General features: G+C 39.7%; 1 protein-coding gene across 1 annotated transcript in view; it reads left to right on the top strand.

Annotated features, from left to right (window-relative positions):
* The window catches only part of ELAPOR2 (endosome-lysosome associated apoptosis and autophagy regulator family member 2), a 180160-nt gene that overhangs the window by 78492 nt on the left and 80790 nt on the right, over positions 1-20878 (top strand). The window contains exon 2 of the mRNA XM_028118919.2: positions 7786-7906. Coding sequence (XP_027974720.2) covers positions 7786-7906 — 121 coding nt within the window. The remainder of the gene's footprint in view (positions 1-7785; positions 7907-20878) is intronic.

Genomic DNA, 20878 nt, shown 5'->3' with positions numbered 1-20878 from the left:
GTTTCAGCTCACGGATATTTGGTCTGACTCTGAAATCATTATATAATGAGGTCACATCATGCACATTCTACCTTATTTTTCCAGAAAACATGGCCCCTAAAAAGCAAGCCATTTGCATTTTAGGAAATAGGTATCTGCTGGAAGGCTTAGGGAAAAATTGGCTGTGATGAGTTGATTGGGAAGTGCTACAACATTGTACTGAATGGGGGAGTTAAAGGGTTTTTGTGGGTAATTTTCACCAGCTGGAGTTTTTACTTGAACACTTACCTGTGATGCTACTGTTCCACTTTGGAGCCCTTCGTCTTTATGCTCTCTTATAGAATGATACGGTATGTGTGTGTCCTGTCAACTCCAACAAAAACAGAAGCTTACTGAGTACAAGGTCTATGTGTTTTAATTATTTTAAATCTTCTCCATAGCTCTTAGGCCATAGTACTTACTAATAATTAAGTGCCACGTAGTAAAGAATGATATATGTTAATGTTAATGTATAAAAATGGTATATTTTGGTACAGGCATAGATTGTTATATATGTTAATGTTGTATATAAAATATGTGTCAAGATATGTATGTATATATGCATATTATTTTTGTATGTGAGATATATTTGAAGTATTGGCTAGCCTATGTGTAGTTAAATTGTAACAGTTGTCATCATAATTGGGAGATGATACCCCAGATTTTCTGTGAGTGCCATGAAGCTTTTGTACTATAAATGACTTTTGCATTTGGGGGTGTCAGAGGAAAGCAGAACTGTCAGTAGTTCAAGTAATAAAAACAGATTTTATTCAGAAACTGTTGTAATAGTAGTAAAGAGACCTTAGTGTAGAACTGGGCTCACTTCTGAATACAGCATGGACAAGTGAGGGTTTTTAGGCAAGGAGCAGCGTCGGGGGGTTCAGTGGATGAAAAATTACTAAGAGGACCCATCAGGGGTGGGGGGGATTCTGGCTAAACTGACTTCTAAAATTGGGTGATGCAGAGCTGAACATGGAAGCCCAAAGGCCAAGGCTTCTATGGGAAGAGAGCATGTGTGTATGTGGGGGAGGGGGTTGGTGGGGAGAGGGATGTACCATGATTTCTACTGAGGGATAATCTTTCCTTAAGTGCTTGGTGATCAGGAGTAATTCCATGTTCTCTTTCTTTTTTGGGTTGTTTCCTGGTTCCCATATATTTACATTGTAAATTTTTCAAAGGATCCCATCATTTTGTTATTTGGGGCAGTGTCTCCATGCCCCAGCACTCTGGGATTGGCAGATCTGTCTAAATAGCCGCCATCTTTTGAGTGGAGCAGGGCCAAATGCTTCGTCCAGTTTATGATTTGGAGAGTATGGCTTGTGAGCTGACATTTTGTTGTTCTTAGAGTGCACTCTGACTCTTGTCAGTCTGTTTGGTGATAAGCTACCTGCAGGCTGAAATGGAGGGAAAATTGTCAGGAATTCTATCCCGGCAACTTGTCAGGAAAACTTGTGAAACATGTTGAAATAGGCAGAAAAGATTACCAGTTGTCCTGCGTGGTGCCCTTTGCTGAAAGATCAGTTCCGGTGGGATCCTATATTGTCTTTGAACTATGTTACAACATTGTTGAGTTGTAGGAAACCAATAGTCATACAAATGACTCCTGTCCATGGAAATGAGAGTGTGTTTCATCCTTTGAATGCAATGGACCAATTACCCTCTGGATTTTTACCCTTCGGCATCTCTTAGTTCATTTCACTTTCCTGATTGCCCGCTTCTGTGTGCTCTTTGAATTTTCCTTTAAACTGGTTATAACATTGTTATTGATTAACTTGCTGATTAATGATAAATAAGATCTTTGATGTGTATTAATTCCATATTTGTATAAGAAAATTTTTTTACCTTTTTAATTGCTCTTTAACACCTGGGAAATTCTCCTTTCCAAGGGAACAATTTAAGTGTTCAATGGTTAGGTGGGTCTGTGGCTAGAGTTTTGGGGAGTTGGCTGTAAATCAGTACCTTGAATGCCACTCAGAATTTTTGAGGAGTAGATAGTTTATCTTTAGTGATTTTACTACATCACAGTATTTCTTACATCCTTGCTATGGATTTAAGGGTCGCTTTCAGAAATAGATTTAAAAATAAAATGCTTTATTACCAGCCCAGATGAAATAGCCTATTAAATAATTTAAAATCCTTCTAGCTTGGGCTACAATCTAAATTCCTGACCCTAAGTGCTGCCCTCTCCATGGTATAGGTCTGCATTTCAGTATTTTTAAATTATAAACAAACACATTAAAGCTTCCTGCAGCAATCCTGAGAATTTTGTGACATAAGAGTAGTTGTGGCCCTTTAGAGGAGGTCACTAATCTGGAGGAGGCAGGTAGGATAAAGAATTTTAGGAAAACTAATTGGCATATGACATCTACCATTGCAGCTAGAGAATACAATATGCCTTTGACCTGTTCTTATTGCCTTCCTCATCCCCTAACAGACAGTTTGAACGACACAGAGGCAGTGGTCCAGTGGTCCAAGAGAGGTTTCTGAGCTTCCTATTTATTCTGGGGCCTTCATTTGAAATTCATGTCAGACTTCTCAGCATCATTATTTTGCAAGGATGATAACAAATTACCTGCGTTTTACATATGAGGGCCAGGAACTTCTCAGTGGGACATGAAAATAGGAAAGATTTCCTCATACAAATAACTGGGTAGAAGAGAAAAAAGAGAGTCATTATGTAAGTGCATGGCTGGTCAAGGCAAGGCTGGTCAATGGGGACTTGTGATAGGCTAAAGAATGCTCCCCCACCCAAGTCCTAATCCTTGGAACCTATGAATGTTACCTTTAGAGGTGAATAAGAATCTTGAGTTGGGAGATTACCAGGGTGGGCCCTAAATGCAATCACCGCAGGAGGAGAAAGAAGGCCACGTGTCCACCGAGGCAGGGACTGGAGTGATGTGGCCACAAGCCAACTAATGCTGGTGGCCACCGGAAGCTGGAAAAGGCAAGGAATGGATTCTTCCCTGGATTCTCCCAAGGGAGCCTGGCCTGGCTGATGCCTCAGTGGGACTTGAAGACAGAATTGTGAGAATCCATCTCGGTGTTAAGCTGCTAACTTTGTGGTGATACATTACAGCAGCTGTAGGAAAACCAATATAGATTATGCTACCTTGTAGTGGGGGGCTGCTGTAACACATACCTAAAAAATGTAGAGGTGGCTTTAGAATTGGGTAAGGAACAGAAATTGGAAGTATTTGAAGGCACATGATAGGAAAAGCCTGGATTGCCTAGAACAGACTATTGGCAGAGATAGGGATATCAGAGACTCTGTCAGCGAGGACTCAGTGAGGAGCACAGAGGACAAAGCTGAGACTGTCTTAGAGAAAATGTAAACTGTCATAAGCACAATGTTGCTAGAAATAGTAAAGGTGCTGTTGGTTAGGGCTGAGAAGAAGATGAGGCATATGCCTTTGGAAACTGGAGGAGAGATGATCCCTGTTATGTAGTAGCAGAAAAGGTAGCAGAATTTTTTTCTCTGTGGTGTGGAAGACAACACTTATAAGTGACGAACTTGGTTATTTCCAGAGGAGATTTATGTATTGAAGGTATGGCCTGGTTTCTTCTTGCTGGTTATAGTAAAATGTGAGAGGAAATAGGCAAATTGAGGGGAAAATTCCTAAACAAAAAGGAAACCAGGCTTGATGATTTGGGAAATTCTCATTTTGTTCAGATTGCAAAATTGTAAAATTAGGAGGCCCACACATAGTTGGGAAACTAGGCTGTGGAGAGAAAGAACCCCAAGAATGTGTCTGGAAATTCTTTTGCTAGTGCTACAGAAATAAGGTGTCTGACTCATGGGTCTCTTTAACCATTTCAGCAGAAGCCGGGAATAGGGATGGGATTGTCTAGGAAAGATCTATGGAGGCTCATCTGTCTAATGGCATGAATCCTTTGACATTCACAGGAGACCCACAAGGGGCGCCTGGGTGGCTCAGTCATTAAGCTTCTGCCTTCAGCTCGGGTCATGATCCCAGGGTCCTGGGATGGAGCCCCGCATCGGGCACCCTGCTCCGCGGGAAGCCTGCTTCTCCCTCTCCCCTCCCCCTGCTTGTGTTCCCTCTCGCTCGCTGTGTCTCTCTTTGTGAAATAAATAAATAAAATCATTAAAAAAAAAAAAAAGACCCACTAGGTTTTTTGATAACATCAGCAGAAATACTGCCACCTTGAACTGAAAGGGACAGAGGTGGATGAAATGGAGGAAGGCTGTTGGAATCCCAAAATTTTACAGGCCAGAAATAGCCTACTAAAATCACTCAGCTGCACACATGTTCTACTTTACAGAAAACCAAACCAAACCAAACCAAACCTAAGAATGACTCTGAGGGTGGAGCCCTGGGCCCCATGTTGGAGCTGTAAACTAGAGTGGATTATTTCTAGGCCTTAAAACCTAATGGAATCCACCCTGCTGTATTTTGAAATTACTTGGGACTGTCGACTTATTCCTTTCCTTCCTCCCTTCCAGTTTATCCCTTTTGGAATGGGAACATCTGTAACTGTTGTTAAGGTCCAAACTCCTTGTATTTTGGAAGCAGGTAACACAGGTCCCAGATAGAGAGGAATTTTGCCCCAGTATGGATCATAACCAGAGTGTCCCCATACCTGATGCAGAGGATTACATTTGGAATTTTTGAGCTGATGAGATACAGATGAGGTTTTGGACTGGGAGTTGATGCTGTAATGGGCTGAGACTTGAGCTGATGTTGGGATATGGTGAAGGTATTTGGCATGTGAGAGAGACCTGCATCTTTGGGGCCAGAGGGTGGACTGTGGTGGGCTGAATAGTGCCTACCGCCTGCACCCGGAAGAAAAGATATGCATATCCTCATCTCTAGAACCCATGAATTATCTTTTATGGAAAAAAGGACTTCAAAGATGTGATTAAGTGAAGATGGGGAAATTATTCTTTATTATCTAAGTGGATCCTAAATGTAGTCACAAGTGTACTTACAAGCATGAAGCAGAGGGAGATAAGACAGAAGAGGAGAAGGTAGTGTGACCACAGAGGCAGAGACTGGAGTGATGCTTCCATAAGCCAGCGAATGCCAGCAGTCACCAGAAACGGGAAGAGGCAGGGAGCAGATTCTCCCCTCGACCGTCTGGAGGGAGGCTGACACCTTGATTTTGGCCCAGTGATACCAACAGATAAATTGGTGCTTTCTTACATGGCTGTGTGGTGACTTGCTGCCGGCAAGCATGGAAAACTGACCTTGACATGGGGGGATATCATAGGGTTCCTGCTTATCTGTGTACTCTTGTATTCTGTTTGAGTATGAGCCATCCTTAAGATGACTGGTAGACTGTGTAACCATCAGGCTTTTATATTAGAAACTTGTACTACTCCTTCTATTTTAAAACAGTGACCGTCTATTTGAAGCCTAATGGCATTACGAAAACTGAGAACACTGGTAAATAAACACAAGGCTGGACTTGGGCTCTCAGCTATGCTACATACTAGCTGGCTGTCTCTGGCTAAATCACTGACCCAATCGGAGTTTCAGTGGAACAATAGTAATATTATTCACGGTCCTTCCTGAACCATATAATTGCTAATGAGTATTTAATGAAATAGATGTATGTGAAAAATACCAGATAAATAATGTACGGTCCTATAATGTTCACCTATTAATTATACTCCTTCTAGCCATATCAAAGCTATGGTGAGCCGTTTTGCACAGAAATCAGTGACCACATTAAATATTTTTCGCCCTTGGAATTAGATGCTACCAGAGAGATTTTGGGTTCAAATTTTTGAACACTTTAAAGCTTTTGATACCTACAGATCTACTTCTCTTCAGAAAGGTTTGCACCACTTAACTGTGATTGGAGGCCCCTGATTGTTCCTTTTACTGCCCTGTAACCTCAGGAAGCTTTTAAACATTATTTTAAAATGTTGTGTCAACTTGATGAAAATAGTTTGCATTTCTTTGGTGAGGTTTAACTTTTTAAGTTTATTGATCTGAAAGAATTGCTTGTGTTCTTTGGCCATATTTCAAATAATTTATTTGTTCTTTTCTGGGCTGGTTTTTAGAAACCCAGGTTTGTTAATTAATCTTAGCTGTATTTTGTTTCTTCACCAATTTGTTGTGTTGTTATTTACCTTTCACTTTATGATGACTTTTGTGTTTAACCTTTGTATGTAGTTAAATTCAATGAACTTTTATTTCTTTCCTTTCTCCCTCCCTTCTTTAGGTATGTAGATTTGCCCTTAACTGACAGTAAGGCATATTTGAAATCCAGGATCCTGTCAACCTAATCTCAAATTACCTGTTGTCAAGCTTGGTCAAAAATAATAGTCATAGATGATTGCCTGAAGGGTATACTTAATTTTATTTCTGGGGTGGGATCTAAATGCAGCAAAAAACCTTTGCTTCCAGCCTGATAATCCCACTTTCCCTAACTTAAGATCCCTTCTTATTTTAAGTATAAGCAGAAATTGAAGTAGAAGAAACAGAGACTCAAACAGTTTATGCCTTACCACATCTCCACTAACTCCTTTCTCTGTGTCATCCTCTCTGCCCTCACCGTCCTTAGTAAGCATTTGTCAAGTGCTAACGCAGTGTAGCCTAACATACCTAACATTTTACACATCTTATCTTAATTAATTTCCACAACAACCATACAAAGTAGAAAATATTATTATTCTCATTTTCCTAATGAAAATTGGGTGCTTTGAGAGGTTAAGCGGCTTGCCCAGTATCACATAGATTGTACTTGGTGCAATGGGATGTGAATTCAAATGCAGACCTTTCTGATTTCAGAACTAATTTCTTAAGTGGTATTCTTTCCATGTATATGCATGTCCATGCATGCACACACTCGCAAACACACACACACACACACACACACACACACACCCCTTCTCACCTTACACCTCATTTCCTGATGTTGATATGACTTGATATTTCTGTTCTCTTTGGTCACTGATACAGTAAGGGAGACAAAATAGAGTGGGTGAATCCAAACGGCATTGTCCAGGATATTAAACTGAATAAATAAAGATATTGAACTGAAAATATTTGGGGGAAGGTTTAGAATTTCTTTCATTCTCAAAATGCTCCAATGACATTGTGTCCTTGTTCTCCCTCAGTTCAAGCATCTTGCACATGTAATGTGCTCGGACCAGGGGAGGTCATTGTGAAAATTTTAAAGCATCCAGAGGCTAGGGATAAGTGGGTTGGTCTTAATTTGGCACTTGTAATAAATGTCTCTTTTATAGTCTGTGATTGATGGCAGCCTGCTGTGGTGGTTGTGTATGGTGCTTAAAAAACTGCTTGTCCTTTACTAGCATTTGGATGATTAATTATTATACCCACTGTTAAATTTTAAACAGAGTGAGAATTAGGTCAGTGGGAATAGTTCTGTCTGTGAAAAACTGGGGACAGTGATGGCATTCAGTTTCTGAGGATTATTTAGCTCTTTAGAATCCTATCTATCAATTATTTGGAACTTAAAAACTCTGCAAGAGAACTAGGGAAGTGTAGCCTTTTTGGGGAGGTGAGACTAAAGGTCAGCGGTCACAGCTTGAGCGCATTGACTGTCCGTCATCCTGTCCACAGTGCCTACTCACTGCCTGGCCTGATAATTTTTGATAAAACAAAACAAAACACAAAGCCCTGCTTGGTGTGCACGGAAGAGGGTAAGAATGAGAGCCAAGCAGAGAGGACAGTTTGGAGTCGGGCTGGCACACAGGTTGGGGGTGATGGAGAAAGCACAGTTGTCCCATGAAATCTGGCTCTAACAAAGGCTTGTTTCTGTGATTGTTTGCAGAATGATTACCACTTTGAATACACAGAATGTGACAGCAGTGGATCCAGGTGGAGGGTTGCCATCCCGAATTCTGCGGCGGACTGCTCTGGCCTGCCCGACCCCGTGAGAGGCAAAGAATGCAGTATGTTCAGACGTTTGCACCGTTCGTTCCCTTGATTAAACTGTATCCCTTCAGCCCAAGAAGTGAATGAAAATGAATATAAGAGACTTTGGGAAAAAGGAATGTAGAGCATTGATGTCTAGCAGAGCAAAAGCTTCTTAACACTCAGTGCCCTTATGCCTGAAGTCTGTAATGAGACACAGGCAGGATTAGAGGATGCTATTTTTATTTATTTATTAAAAAAAACCTATTTAAAATCTGGTTTACCATCTCAGTTGAAACTTTGGAGGGCAGAGTGGCAGAATCTCTCTTTAATGGATTTTTTTCTTTACATTTTAAAAAAGTTTTCAAAAACTTTGGGAAAATATATATAACATAAAATTTACCATCTCAACCATTTTTTTTAAAAGATTTTATTTATTTATTTGACAGAGAGAGACACAGTGAGAGGGGGAACACAAACAGGGGGAGTGGGAGAGGGAGAAGCAGGCTTCCTGCTGAGCAGGGAGCCCAATGCGGGGCTCGACCCCAGGACCCTGGGATCATGACCTGAGCCAAAGGCAGATGCTTAACCGGCTGAGCCACCCAGGCGCCCCCATCTCAACCATTTTTAAGTGTAGAGATCAGCAGCATGAAGTACATTCACATTGTTGTGCTGTCATCACCAGCACCCATGCACAGAACTCCGCCATTTAGCAATGGGTTTCTTTTTTTAAGCCTAAGAGATCATGCAATTTGTCTTTTTAGTGTAACCTACAGAGAGACGGTAGAATTGATGAATATCACATTCAGTAGCTTGTCTTAGCAATAAACAGGTTGGAAGGGCAACATAACGAATAGACAAATAGGTTATTCAATTTGTTTTCATTTGTAAACTCTTGCTTTTTTTAATCCTTTCATTTGGTGAGTGATTGGTACCTTCAGTGAAGTAGTATTGGGGTAGATTGGAGTTCAAAGCTGAAAGTAAGACATAGAGAGGTTATTTTGGTTTTCCTGCCATTTCTCAAATGGTCTTCCTAAAAGCTTAGTTTTTCTGTTTCCAAATAAAAGAGCAGATAGATAAGCAAATTATTAAGTGGTAGTTAATTCCTTCCCATTCATAGAATGTGTCTCTCTTACTGGCGAGAGGAGTATTAGCATAGGTGGTGGGTTTACTGAAAAAAGGGAGACAGGAAGACAGCAGGAGTCTCATGGGGCAAATTAGAGGAAAAATCCAATATTTTTCGTAAATGATACTAAATGATTACAGAGAGAACCTGGGATCCCTGTAGCCAGGTAAAGAGTTCAGTCTAGCAAGACTCAAGAGGATAGTGGGGTCAGATTAGATAGCATAAGACAATACAAGCTGGGGTGTTCTCAGGCAGAAAGATGTCAGCTCTCAGTAAGGGAAGATTTGTGTGCAAAACGGAAACAGTCTAAAACAATACCTATGGAGTTAGCTTGTTGTAAAATGCTTCAGTTACTTTCCTAGAAAATCTGCATATTATTTATCTCTATTTACTTTTTACTTGTGGGCTAATTCTTTGGCTCCCTTGTAAACAACGCTGGGGGCAGGAGTGGACTACCTAACCACTACGAACACTGCTCCTTACGTAGGTGATGTGCTGGCTAACATTGGCTTTTGAAAGCTGATTATTAGTTTGAAATGGGCCTGGCCAGAGTATTTTACACCGTGGAATTTGGCAAACACTACAAGTTATGTGCCTCTCTTCCCCTGAGAGCTAGTTGTTAAACACTTAATAGCATACCACTGATTACATTTATTGTCCGAAAGTTCAAAAATCTGCCATAGAATTGATGCTTCAATAAGAATTATTTCTATTTGAGGATGGCCAGGGACTTTTTTTTATTTTTTGCACATTATTTACTATAGTCTTTCACAGACAATGTTATGAATCTGATACTCTAGCTGGAACTTTTCTAAAAAATTGACTAGTCATCAAGTCTCTGTTAGTTATTACTTTAAAAGTGATACTACTTACTTTAAAAATGATACTGACTTTAAAAAGGACAATATGTGATGGCTGGGGACATTTTTTTATGTTGGTGTTTTGTCTGAAATCTGAATTTTCAGTGATTTCCGCATAATATGATTATGTCTGCTCTAGAAACCGTTGGTCTGGCCTCTAAAATGTGACTTTTTTCTTGTATGGTAAATGCATACAAATATAAATTATTTTAAAATGCCCCCAAAATATCACATATCTCAGTAACTTAGAAACTCAGTTAATTCATAGCATTAAACATGGTGCTTGCCATGTTCCTAGCCATTAAAGTCCTGCAGATGCAGTTATGGTAATAACTGAGTATTTCCTCAGTGGCTTAGGTTTTCTCTTGCTAATAATAGCTATCATTTCCCACGTACTGACTGTATGCTAAACACTGCGCTTAGTCCCATTGTGTCCTTACAACAACCCTCTCAGATAGATATCAGAAGTACCTTACCGCAGGTCATACAGCCAGGATATGGCAAATCTGGGATTCAAATCCAGATATGTCTGATTCCAGAGCCTGTCCCTTACCCACTGATTTAGACTGCCACTTCAGGATGGTGGGCCTTGCAGGGCCCCGTGTGGGAGATGTAAAGCAATGTTGGTGAATATCGTCAAGGGAAGATTGTAGGCACTCTTGTGCTTCAAGGACAAAGAAGGGTAAAAGCATCCTGGTTCGGGAATGGCGTGCTTCTTGCAAGCCGTGCCTGAACAATGCCAAGACCTTGGATGGCGAGTGATGCCCATAGGTGCTAGACTCAGCAGTTAGGCCATAATGATATGGCCCAGCAGTTGGGTCACAAAGAAAAAGAAAATAAAATTATGGCGTGTGGCAGCTTCAAATGAGTGAAGAGTATCTAGGGCGAGGATTGTGTAGGACTTAATTTCCCCATATCCCAGTGTCTCTAAATGAAGTCAGACCCAGAGTTTGGCCTCAGTTGAAATTGCTGTAGATCCTTCAGAATGTAACTGGGGAGTTTTTTTTCTTTCTTCTCAAAAGGAAGCAGTACAGCCTTTCCTTAGGAAAAGGCTTATGGGAATGTTGAGGTAGCAGTTGTAAATTTTTCAGAAAATCAATGGGCAAGCTATATTATATAATTGTTACTTTAAAAAATCATATAAAATCTGGCTACAAGGCTTCTCTAAGTGAAGTTAATGAAGTTTTTGTTGTGCTAGAGCCCTGGGTGGGATGTGAGCTGGAAGCTTACTAGGGCTCAGGAAACGGCATGGAGAAGGCTCTGGTCATTAACTGACCCCGGCTCCCATCGTCCTCCTGTTTCCTCTGCTGTGGAAATCTCCTCAGTCTCTTAGGTAGTACTGCTCCAAGGGCGGGCCACTGAGATGCCCTCATATCCCTCCTCCTGTCTGCTAATTCCAGGCTTAGCTTAGAGAACTTTGCTGCTTCTCTGAAGCCCTGGTGCCAAGAGTCTTGTGTTGGTGGGCATCCGCCATCCTGTGAGGTCTTGGCATCATTGAGACAGTTTGCAGGTAGCATGCCACTTCTGAACTACAGCACTCCTTGTCTCCCCCCAGAACAAGGATAACCCCTATCCCCACTCTGTCTCCTTTCTGCTGTTGGGTCACTTCCCTAAAATTTTCCCTTGACCCTCTGGGATCTCCTTGACCTTAGATCATCAGAAACAACAGTGTTTTGGAATGCTTGTCTGGGTGGGGATACCTTCTCTCTCATCCCTCATCTCTTCCTTCCTTCCTCTCTCCTCCCCTCCCTCCCCCTCTGTCTTCTCTCTTCCTTTCTCTCTACCACTGTCTTGCTGGAGAAAAGGTCCTTTTGTTTCAAGCCAATCCAAACCTTAGAAATAAAAGCTTGGGGGCACCTGGGTGGCTCAGTCTGTTAAGCATTGTCTGACTGGTGATTTCAGCTCAGGTCATGATTTCAGGGTCATGGGATCAAGACCCGCATCGGGCTCCATGCTCAGTGTGTGGAGTCTGCTTGTCCCTCTCTCTCTGGTCTTCCCTCTGCTCTCTCTCTTTCTCTCAAATAAATAAATAAATAAGATCTTTAAAAAAATAAGGAAGAAAGAAAGAAAAGCCTGGCTACTGAGAGTGGGAAGAGAATTCCTCTATGTCCTTACATATTTTCAGACAAGTCTAGAGCACTGAAGGAGGAGATAAACATACTGAGATATCCCTTCCTCTTGGGAGTTATCTTCTATTGCTTACTCCCTCAAATGTTAGTCAGTGTGTGACTTTGAGTACAACCATAACACACTTTTCTAATTGAGGATGACTAAGACAGCTGTGATTCCATTTGATATGTTGTCATCAAATTGGGCATAGTCTTGTGGGCATTCTTAATCTTGTACTTTAGTATTTATATAAAGTTCTAATATTTGGTTTTCTTGGATCAAAAAGTGTTAATGTACAGAGTAGAAAAAAAGTCAAATAGGAATTTTTTTCCTTTTTCTTGATTTCTCTCAGATCGGTATTGTTACATATTTGTAAGCAGAGTAACTCATGACAGTTTGGGTCAACAGCTTTTGATTTCAGCTTAGAAGTGAAGGAAGAGGAACGATTCTGAGAGAGAGAGTTGGTTTTAGCTTTCTGAATGGGAGATTGAGAAATCCATTCCCTGGCATTGTAGCTCTTGCTAGTGTAGGCTTTTCCCCAGGATTCAACTCCTAGACTGTTTCTGTTGTGTGAAAAGCTGTTACTGGTACAGGAGCGAGTACACACGGGCGCCCTGAGTACATGGTGCTAAGTGCCGATCACATACCATGCCGTGAGTCTGTTTGATGGAATACTAATCCCAAGAAATACTTCATAGAAACAAGCGTTTCAGGGTTTTCTGTAATACAAGTAAGTTTGGAAAATGGTGAATCCTCTCACGGAGGGATGCAGTGAACATTCTCAGATTAAAGTCTCTGACAAACCCAATAAACATTTATAGAACACTTCCTGTGTGTTAAGTGCATCCTGTTTTACTCAGAGTTTGCCAAGTTTAGTTGATTACAGGCCTCTTTTATCTAATGTGTAGTTGGAACCCACGGGCTAATTTCTGCAGATATAATTTTTGGAAAACACAGGTGTAAACACATGTGCCTGGCTAATTTAGGAATTTTTTAAAAAAGATTTTATTTACTTATTCTAGAGAGAGAGAGCATGGTGGGGGGAGGAGAGGGAGAGGGACAAGCAGACTCCATGCGCTGAGCACAGAGCCTGATGCAGGGCTCAATTTCAGGATCTTGAGATCATGCCCTGAGCTGAAACCAAGAGTTGGAGGCTTAACTGACTGAGCCACCCAGGCGCCCCTTATTTATTTGTTTATTTATTTATTCATTCATTCATTCATTCATTCATTTTAAAGATTTTAATTATTTATTTGAGAGAGAGAGAATGAGAGATAGAGAGCACGAGAGGGAAGAGGGTCAGAGGGAGAAGCAGACCCCCCGCCGAGCAGGGAGCCCGATGTGGGACTCGATCCCGGGACTCCAGGATCATGACCTGAGCCGAAGGCAGTCGCCTAACCAACTGAGCCACCAAGGTGCCCTAATTTATTTAGTTTTTTAAAAAATATCTAATTAATTTATTTATTTGAGAGAGAGAATGAGAGAGAGAGAGCACGAGAAGGGGGAGGGTCAGAGGGAGAAGCAGACTCCCCGCCGAGCAGGGAGCCCGACACAGGACTCGATCCCGGGACTCCAGGATCATGACCTGAGCCGAAGGCAGTCGCCTAACCAACTGAGCCACCCAGGCGCCCCCAGGCACCCCTAATTCAGTAAATTTTTATATGGTATTACTTATACCAGAATTAACTAATTTCATGTAATTTCTTTGCTCTACAAGGTTCATTTGCAGCCTTACTATACTGGTGTCTCGTTAAAGACCTCCCATGGGTGATGATGGTCATGTGTGGTATACACCTGAGATTAAATCCCAGCTCTGCAACCGACTTGTATGTCTTGGGCAGAATATTTAGTTCACAGCTATTTATTGAGCTTCAGTTCATTCCCTGAACAGGCATTTATCATTTCCTATATTCTTGACAATAGGGATCCAAATATAAACTTAAAAAGATTGCTGTTTTCCATGACCTTTGAATCTAACAAGGGAGCAGATAAGTAAGTTACTCATAGTATAGGGGTAGAGTGAATGAAAGATAGAAATACCCAAGGTGATCTTACCAAGGAGAGATGGATGACTTCTGCTCACAGGAAGAGGGCTCACAGTGAAGCAGATGTAAGTTTGAAGTTCAGAGTCATCTGTTACCAGCTGAATAACCTTGAAAAATTATGTAAGCCTTGGCAGGTTCATATGAAAAATTGTTACCGAGAAAATTATTACTAAGAATTGTTACTGAAAGATTGTTCATGTGAAAAATCCTTACTGAGGACTGAGTCAATAAATGCCATATTTAATGGGCCATAAATATTAATTCTCTGCGGATCTCTGAAGCAAACCCGGAAAGAAGTTCTAGACTTCAGGGATGCAAAGTGGCATTTGAGGCATAGGAAACAGGGCAGAGGTACAGATTGGGGGCAGCACTGGGTCTCCCTGGGTGCTTTGTGAGAGCCACGTGGCTGGCTGTTGGGGAGAGTATGAGAGGGGACAGACTTTCTGGCAGATCTCACAGGCTCTTGTGTGTCATACCAAGGACTATGAGCTGGAGACAGCTCTTCGTGGGTGTCTGAGGGAGTTAAATGAGGTGATACATATAACCTATAGTGCCAGGAATCATAATTATAATATAACTTAATGGTAATAATAATAATGTTAAATGGTAATAGCCAATCATTATTTGCTACATGCCAGGCACATTTGTAACTACTTTACATGTATTCACTCAAAATCATTTCCACATCACCACAACCTTGTGGAGTAGATACTTGGCAGAATGGGGATTTGAACCCAGGCAGTCCAGCTCCTGGGTTTATGTTCTTAACTTCTATGGTGTCCTGACTCTTTGGAATATACTACAGCGTGTACTGAACAAGTATTAGCCCCCCTTCTTGAGGCATCCATGCTCCCCTAACATTTATCTGTTGTCTGAATTGTGATGCAAGTTATATATGGAAATATATATGGATAACCAAATGATTTAAAAAATAGCATGTAAAGGCTCAGATATATTGTTTTGTGGGTAATTTTAATGGATTAATGATCTGGTTGTAGATTTCATTCTTAATTGTATATATTTCTCTGAAAGGTAAAAGAATAACATTCAGAATTTAGGGCACATTTGTAGTTATATCCTCATATACAATGAGAAGTTGTTTAGTTAGTGTTTTTTTCCCCCTGCGCCTAGAGTATTGTTGGCAATACTTATTCAATGAGTATTAGGAAAAAAATAGAAAAAAAAAATTTCTTCAACTATAGAAATTCTTAATTTAGAATAGAGTCTTTTTTCATTCATCCCAAGAGATGAAGTTATAACCCTCTCAAGACTCCTCAGAAAGCTCCAAAACCCTGGAATGTTTGTGGATTAGATACCTGGGGTATCCTCAATTAGAGACTGACTTCGCTATTTCATTCTATAGCTGAAGCACAGAGATCTGATCAGATTTGTGAAAATTCATTCTGTATGGAAAAGGACAGGAACATTTTGTCCTCAGTAGGCTTTGGAATGTTGATACCTCAAGTTCCAGGTGGGAAGGGTGTTGAAGGTAATGGGCTCAGCAACACACCAACGGCAGGTGAAAGGAGTGAACAGGATTATGAAAAGAACAGCTCCAAAATCAGGCTTGACATCAGTTGTGGTGTTTGGTGGAGCTACGGTTGAGGGAGGTTCTCTGAAAAACACGTTTAGAAGGAGATGAGAGAACTCAGCCCTCAAAATTGCAGAATCAAGGGTAGTAAGACTATTAGGAAGTAGAGCGTGACTGACACCTTCTAAGAAAGAGGAAAAGTTCAGGATGGTAAGAATCAAAGTGTTAGGATATAATTGAAAGTTGAGAAAACTGATTTTACAAATGCATTGTTCTGCCCCCTTTGGTGACCTCATCAAGTACTCTGCAAGTTTTCCTTCCCCTGACCTTCTTGGTTGTATTTTTTTCTATAAAACTTATGTCATCTTGTGCCCAATGGACTGGAATTGGTCTTCTCCCCCATCAAACATCTAGGTCAGGAAGCCACAATAAAATCCATTAGTTATTTTTTTTTTTTTAAAGATGAAAACTATCTTAGTTAGCTCTCTGATAAAAAGTTGGAAACTCATTTAATGGGGATTGTTATCTCTCATGTTTCATGGATTGTTTTTCCGGGCAGGAGTTGGTGGGTTTTTTTGTTTTTGTTTTTGTTTTGTTTTTGTTTTTTGTTTTGGTGGGGAGGAGGGGGATGGATATTATGGCCCATCAGTCCCCTTGAAGAAGCACAGGGGCAGTCACATAGCCCTACCTGACCGGGCTGGGTGAGGATCCATTCACTGGAAAGGATGTTAGAGGTGAGAATTCATTTTCAGAGATGTAGAGGCAGTGCTTTCGCTAAATACCCTTCTCAGAGAACAGGGCATTAGAGAACATGAGCCAGAACTGGTTTGTATTAATGCACTTGTTTATATGTTTCCCTTTCATTTTTATAAAATGAGATATAAAAATAGTTTTTTTTCCTAAGAATTTCACAAGTAGGAACTTAAAAAGGTCATGTTCCATTGTTTTCTTCATCACTAGCACTGAGAGAGGAAAACCAAGAGCTTGGATTTGCTGGGCTCAGTATTGTGTTAGATTTCTCACAGGTGCCATTTTCTACTTTCTTTTGTTTTCTGTGAGAATTATAATAATAAACCTGGTAGGCAGTTGAAGTTTTAATTATTTGATAATGATAATTGATGGGCTGAATGATTAAAGAAGGTAAAATTTATCATTGAGTTTATAAATCTGTGCATTATTGTCCCTGTTTGTACTGCCCTCAATGGCAGTGAATAATAATGGTTGCAAGAGTATCCTTGTGGTGTGGTCCATAAGAACAGTGTCTACAGCTTTAACCTTATTTTTTAAACTTACTCTATTGATCTTATTTAAATGAAACTAAACAACTGAAGAAAAGGGCATATTTGCTTGTCTTATTTCTAGAATTGATTTAAGTATTTATTTCTCATCAATGTATATAATTATTTCTTATTTAGCTCTTAGGTTAACAGATAAGATAGATTTTACAGTGAATTTAGCTTTAGTGAATATAAATTTTGAATCTATTTTGAGGAAGATAAGTCTAGACTAGATTAGAATAGAAACTCCATCAGAGTAGGGAATGTTTCCAAAATACCCTTGGTGTCTAGCGTTTGCCAACCAAATACTAGGTACTCAAGAAGTATTTGTTGAATGACTTCCTGTAATATAGTATGATTCCCATTACTTGTAATGACAATGTATATGCTTCCTAATTCATCAGCATCTCATTAAAAATTGAAAGTCCTTGGGGCGCCTGGGTGGCTCAGTCGGTTAAGCATCGAACTCTTGATTTTGGCTCAGGTCATGACCTCAGGATCGTGAGTTTGGGCCCGGCATGGCGTCTACTTAAAAAAAAATTAAAAAATAATTGAAAATTCTTTTATTACTATTTATTATTACTGTTTACTGTTTAGTAAACAAATTTCAGTAATGAATAATCTTGAATTAAATAGAAAAGTGGATGAATTATAAATAAATGTAATTGATAGTTATCTTTCAAAGCATGAGGTCTCTGGAGGAAGAAAAAGCAAAATTAAAAGGCCCTTGTGGTGAGAAGATTAAGTAGATATTCTTTATTGTTAGGCATAAATCATAGATGATAATCAGCATAGAAATGATTAATTCAGTAGCTGTTATTTAGTACATTGTACTGGGTGGTTGCATGATAATAGGGATGCTTTGAATTTATATGTCCCTTTTCACTGTCAGAGTGGTTTCCAGTGTCTCATGGGACCTCAGCAATCCTATGAGGGAGGAAGCAAAGTGGTATTCTCATTGGAATGTGAATGAATGAAGACACAGAGGGTTAAGTAAATTGCGCCAGCCTTTTGCTAGTTGGTGACAGATGAATATAAATGCTTTTTTTCCCCATCTGATTCTTCACACCTGCATATTTCAACCTTTACAGATTCACAGTAGCAGAAATTGAGGTCAGAAGAGAGGCATAAAACTGCGAACAAGAACACTGAGTTTAGCACATGACCTCTTGGTTACAATTTCGACTTTAAGAGGATGGACTTTTAACATCACTCTTTCTCTGGGTACTTAGGGAAAATATTGTGAAATCCCAGACTGAGCCCACTGTTTTGTGGTGTGTGACCTTACACAAATCAGGTTTTTCTGTTCTTACGGCAGAACTTTGGAGTCTGCTTAACTTTAATTCAATTCAGATACTCTAGAATTTTGAGGTTGTTCAAGAAAAATCGTATTTATTTTAGAAATGATTAATTGTTCAAATGAAACCTAGTCAACTGACATTTACAACAGTGAAAACAACCACTTACAACAACTGTCTATCATTCTGCTTTTGTTGAAAGTGTCCTATGTTACACTCTAAAGAAATCTGAATTTAAAGAGTGTCATGCCTAAGATTGTAGAAACTTTTATAATCCAACTAAAAATCAAAGGCCAAGAAAACAGTGTTGAAGTAGAAAGTGGATGCGGCTAAGATGGAATACTAGAAAAGGGAAAGCTGATCATCGTTGGTGACTGCCTAAAGAGGTGGGCAGTTCCGTGCTGACATAATCTCGTGGAGTAAATTGTACTTAACAAGAACATGTGGCTCTTCTCTTACTTTGACATGTGGCTTGAGAGCTGGCTTCCACGGTGGAAAAAAGATTGAGGAATAACAAATGATTAAAATACAAAAAGGTGGGGCACCTGGGTGGCTCAGTTATTAAGCATCTGCCTTCGGCTCAGGTCATGATCCCAGGGTCCTGGGGTTGAGCCCCACCCAGCTCCCAGCCTGCTTCCCACTCCCCCTGCTTGTGTCCTCTCTCTCGCTGTGTCTCTCTCTCTCAAATAAATAGATAAATTCTTTAAAAAAATAAAATAAAATACAAAAAGGTTTAGACTCTTTAGTTCCCCTGTATCATTAAAGGCCCCATACCCATTTGACTAGCTTTGATCACATAATTATTCTGAAGAGATGAAAAATCATCAGGCCTGTGTCAGAATTCTTATTGTCCCAGACCCCTGAATTGTATTATTAATAATTACTGCTAACATATATTGAGTGCTTTATGTCAGGCACACTGCTAAATGCTTCATGTGGAATAGCTCATTGAATCCCATAGCAATTCTTTGAGATAGATGTTATTACTATCTTCCTTTCATAGATGAGGATATTGAGACTTAAGGAAGTTAGCAGCTTGCTAAAATATTTCATGAATGTGTGTTTTAGGAGTGATATATTAAAAATTCCACAAGGTATCTGAGGTTGGGGAATGGTTATTGCTCAATATGTACAATAATGAATATTATTCAGCAGTTCAAGACAGGAAATGGAGAATGATGTCAAATATAATAATGGATTCATTTGAAATTGCTTGACCTTTTTTGATTCAATTACAATAATTGCCTAAGTTGAATTTTCTTGAGGCACCTGCTTTGGAATCAAATCTAAATTTGAGTATCAGTTTTGCCACTTGTTAATGGGTACCCTCCTAATTGGGTTATTTAAATGTACCGTGCCTCACTGTCCTCATCTGGTAAATGGGCATAATATCTTTCTTCTTCACAGGTCTGTTATAAACATGTTGCTCCCAATTATTTATGGATTCCATATTTGCAAATTCACCTACTTTATAAAATTTAGTTGTGACCCCCCCCACATCAGTACAAATAATACTTTCACAGTCATTTGTTGACATATACAAAGCTTTAAAAATTTGAGTCATCTGATCATATGGTCTCAGCTGAGGTCAAACAAGTGACATTCTGCCTTATTTCTCATAGTGTTAAAAAGCGTCCTTTTCACAATCTATTTAATGCCACTTTTTTCTGCATTTTTATACCTTTTATTGGTGATTTTGCCGTCTAAAATGGCCCCCAAATGTGGTGAAGTGCTGTAAGTGCAAGAAGGCTGTGATGTGCCTTGTGGAGAAAATACGTGGGTTAAATAAGTTTAGTTCAAGGATGAGTTGTAGTGCTGTTGGCCGTAAGTTCCATGTTAATGAATCAACAATGTACATTAAATAAGATCTTTTTTCAACTGAAACACACATAAAACAAGATTATGTGTTGATCTGTTTCTGAAGATACTGTGACCAGAGTCTCACAGGAGCCTAACCCTGGATTTTACCATGAATAAAAAGAATTGACTGTGTAATAAATACTCAAAACATTCACTGTCAACTATATCTTCCAACTTTCCTTCTGGTCTTAGAGAAGGAAACACCTCTGAAAGAACTGAGTCTCTTCTCAATGATTTTAACAGGGTAATGAACACTCTGAAATGACACAACACAATCTTCTTAGCTTCTAGAGTCCTTTATAGCAACTTACAAAATATTACTCCTTATTAATTAAAAGTTCAGTTTAGGACACTAGACAAAACTATCTTCAGATTATGTTGTCGGAAAGTAAATATTTTCAGCCCAGCAGGTGGTATAATCTCTACTACAACTATTCAGCTCTGCCATTGTGGTATAAAAGCAGCCATAGACAATATGTAAATGAATGGTTGTGACTGTGTTTCAATAAAACTTTATTTTCAAAGGCAGGCTGGATTTGGCCTGTGAGCTGGTTTGCTGACCCTTGATTTAGTGTAATGTTGGTGCTTGGTTTATTATAGTATTTATCAGTTTTCTAGAAGCTCTGTAAATGATAGAAAGTGAAATAAATTTTTTTCCATTGCTGTGTATCTCTGCTGGTAGTGCCGGTAGTGATAATAATAGCACGTAATGAGTGTTTATTAAATACCAGGCACTATGCTAAGCACTTTATACTATATTTTATTTAATTAGTATAGGCATATGAAGCAGTGCTATGATTATTATTTTTTTTGTTTTGTTTTATTTATTTATGAGAGAGAGAGAGGCAGAGGCGGAGGGAGAAGCAGACTCCCCGTCTAGCAGGGAGCCCGATGCGGGACTCGA

This window comes from Eumetopias jubatus, unplaced genomic scaffold (genome assembly GCF_037043125.1).
Source record: "Eumetopias jubatus isolate StellerSeaLion01/CBP00866 unplaced genomic scaffold, mEumJub1_p1.0 scaffold_14, whole genome shotgun sequence".
NCBI lineage: Eukaryota > Metazoa > Chordata > Mammalia > Carnivora > Otariidae > Eumetopias > Eumetopias jubatus.
This window is presented reverse-complemented; position numbering and strand designations above follow the sequence as displayed.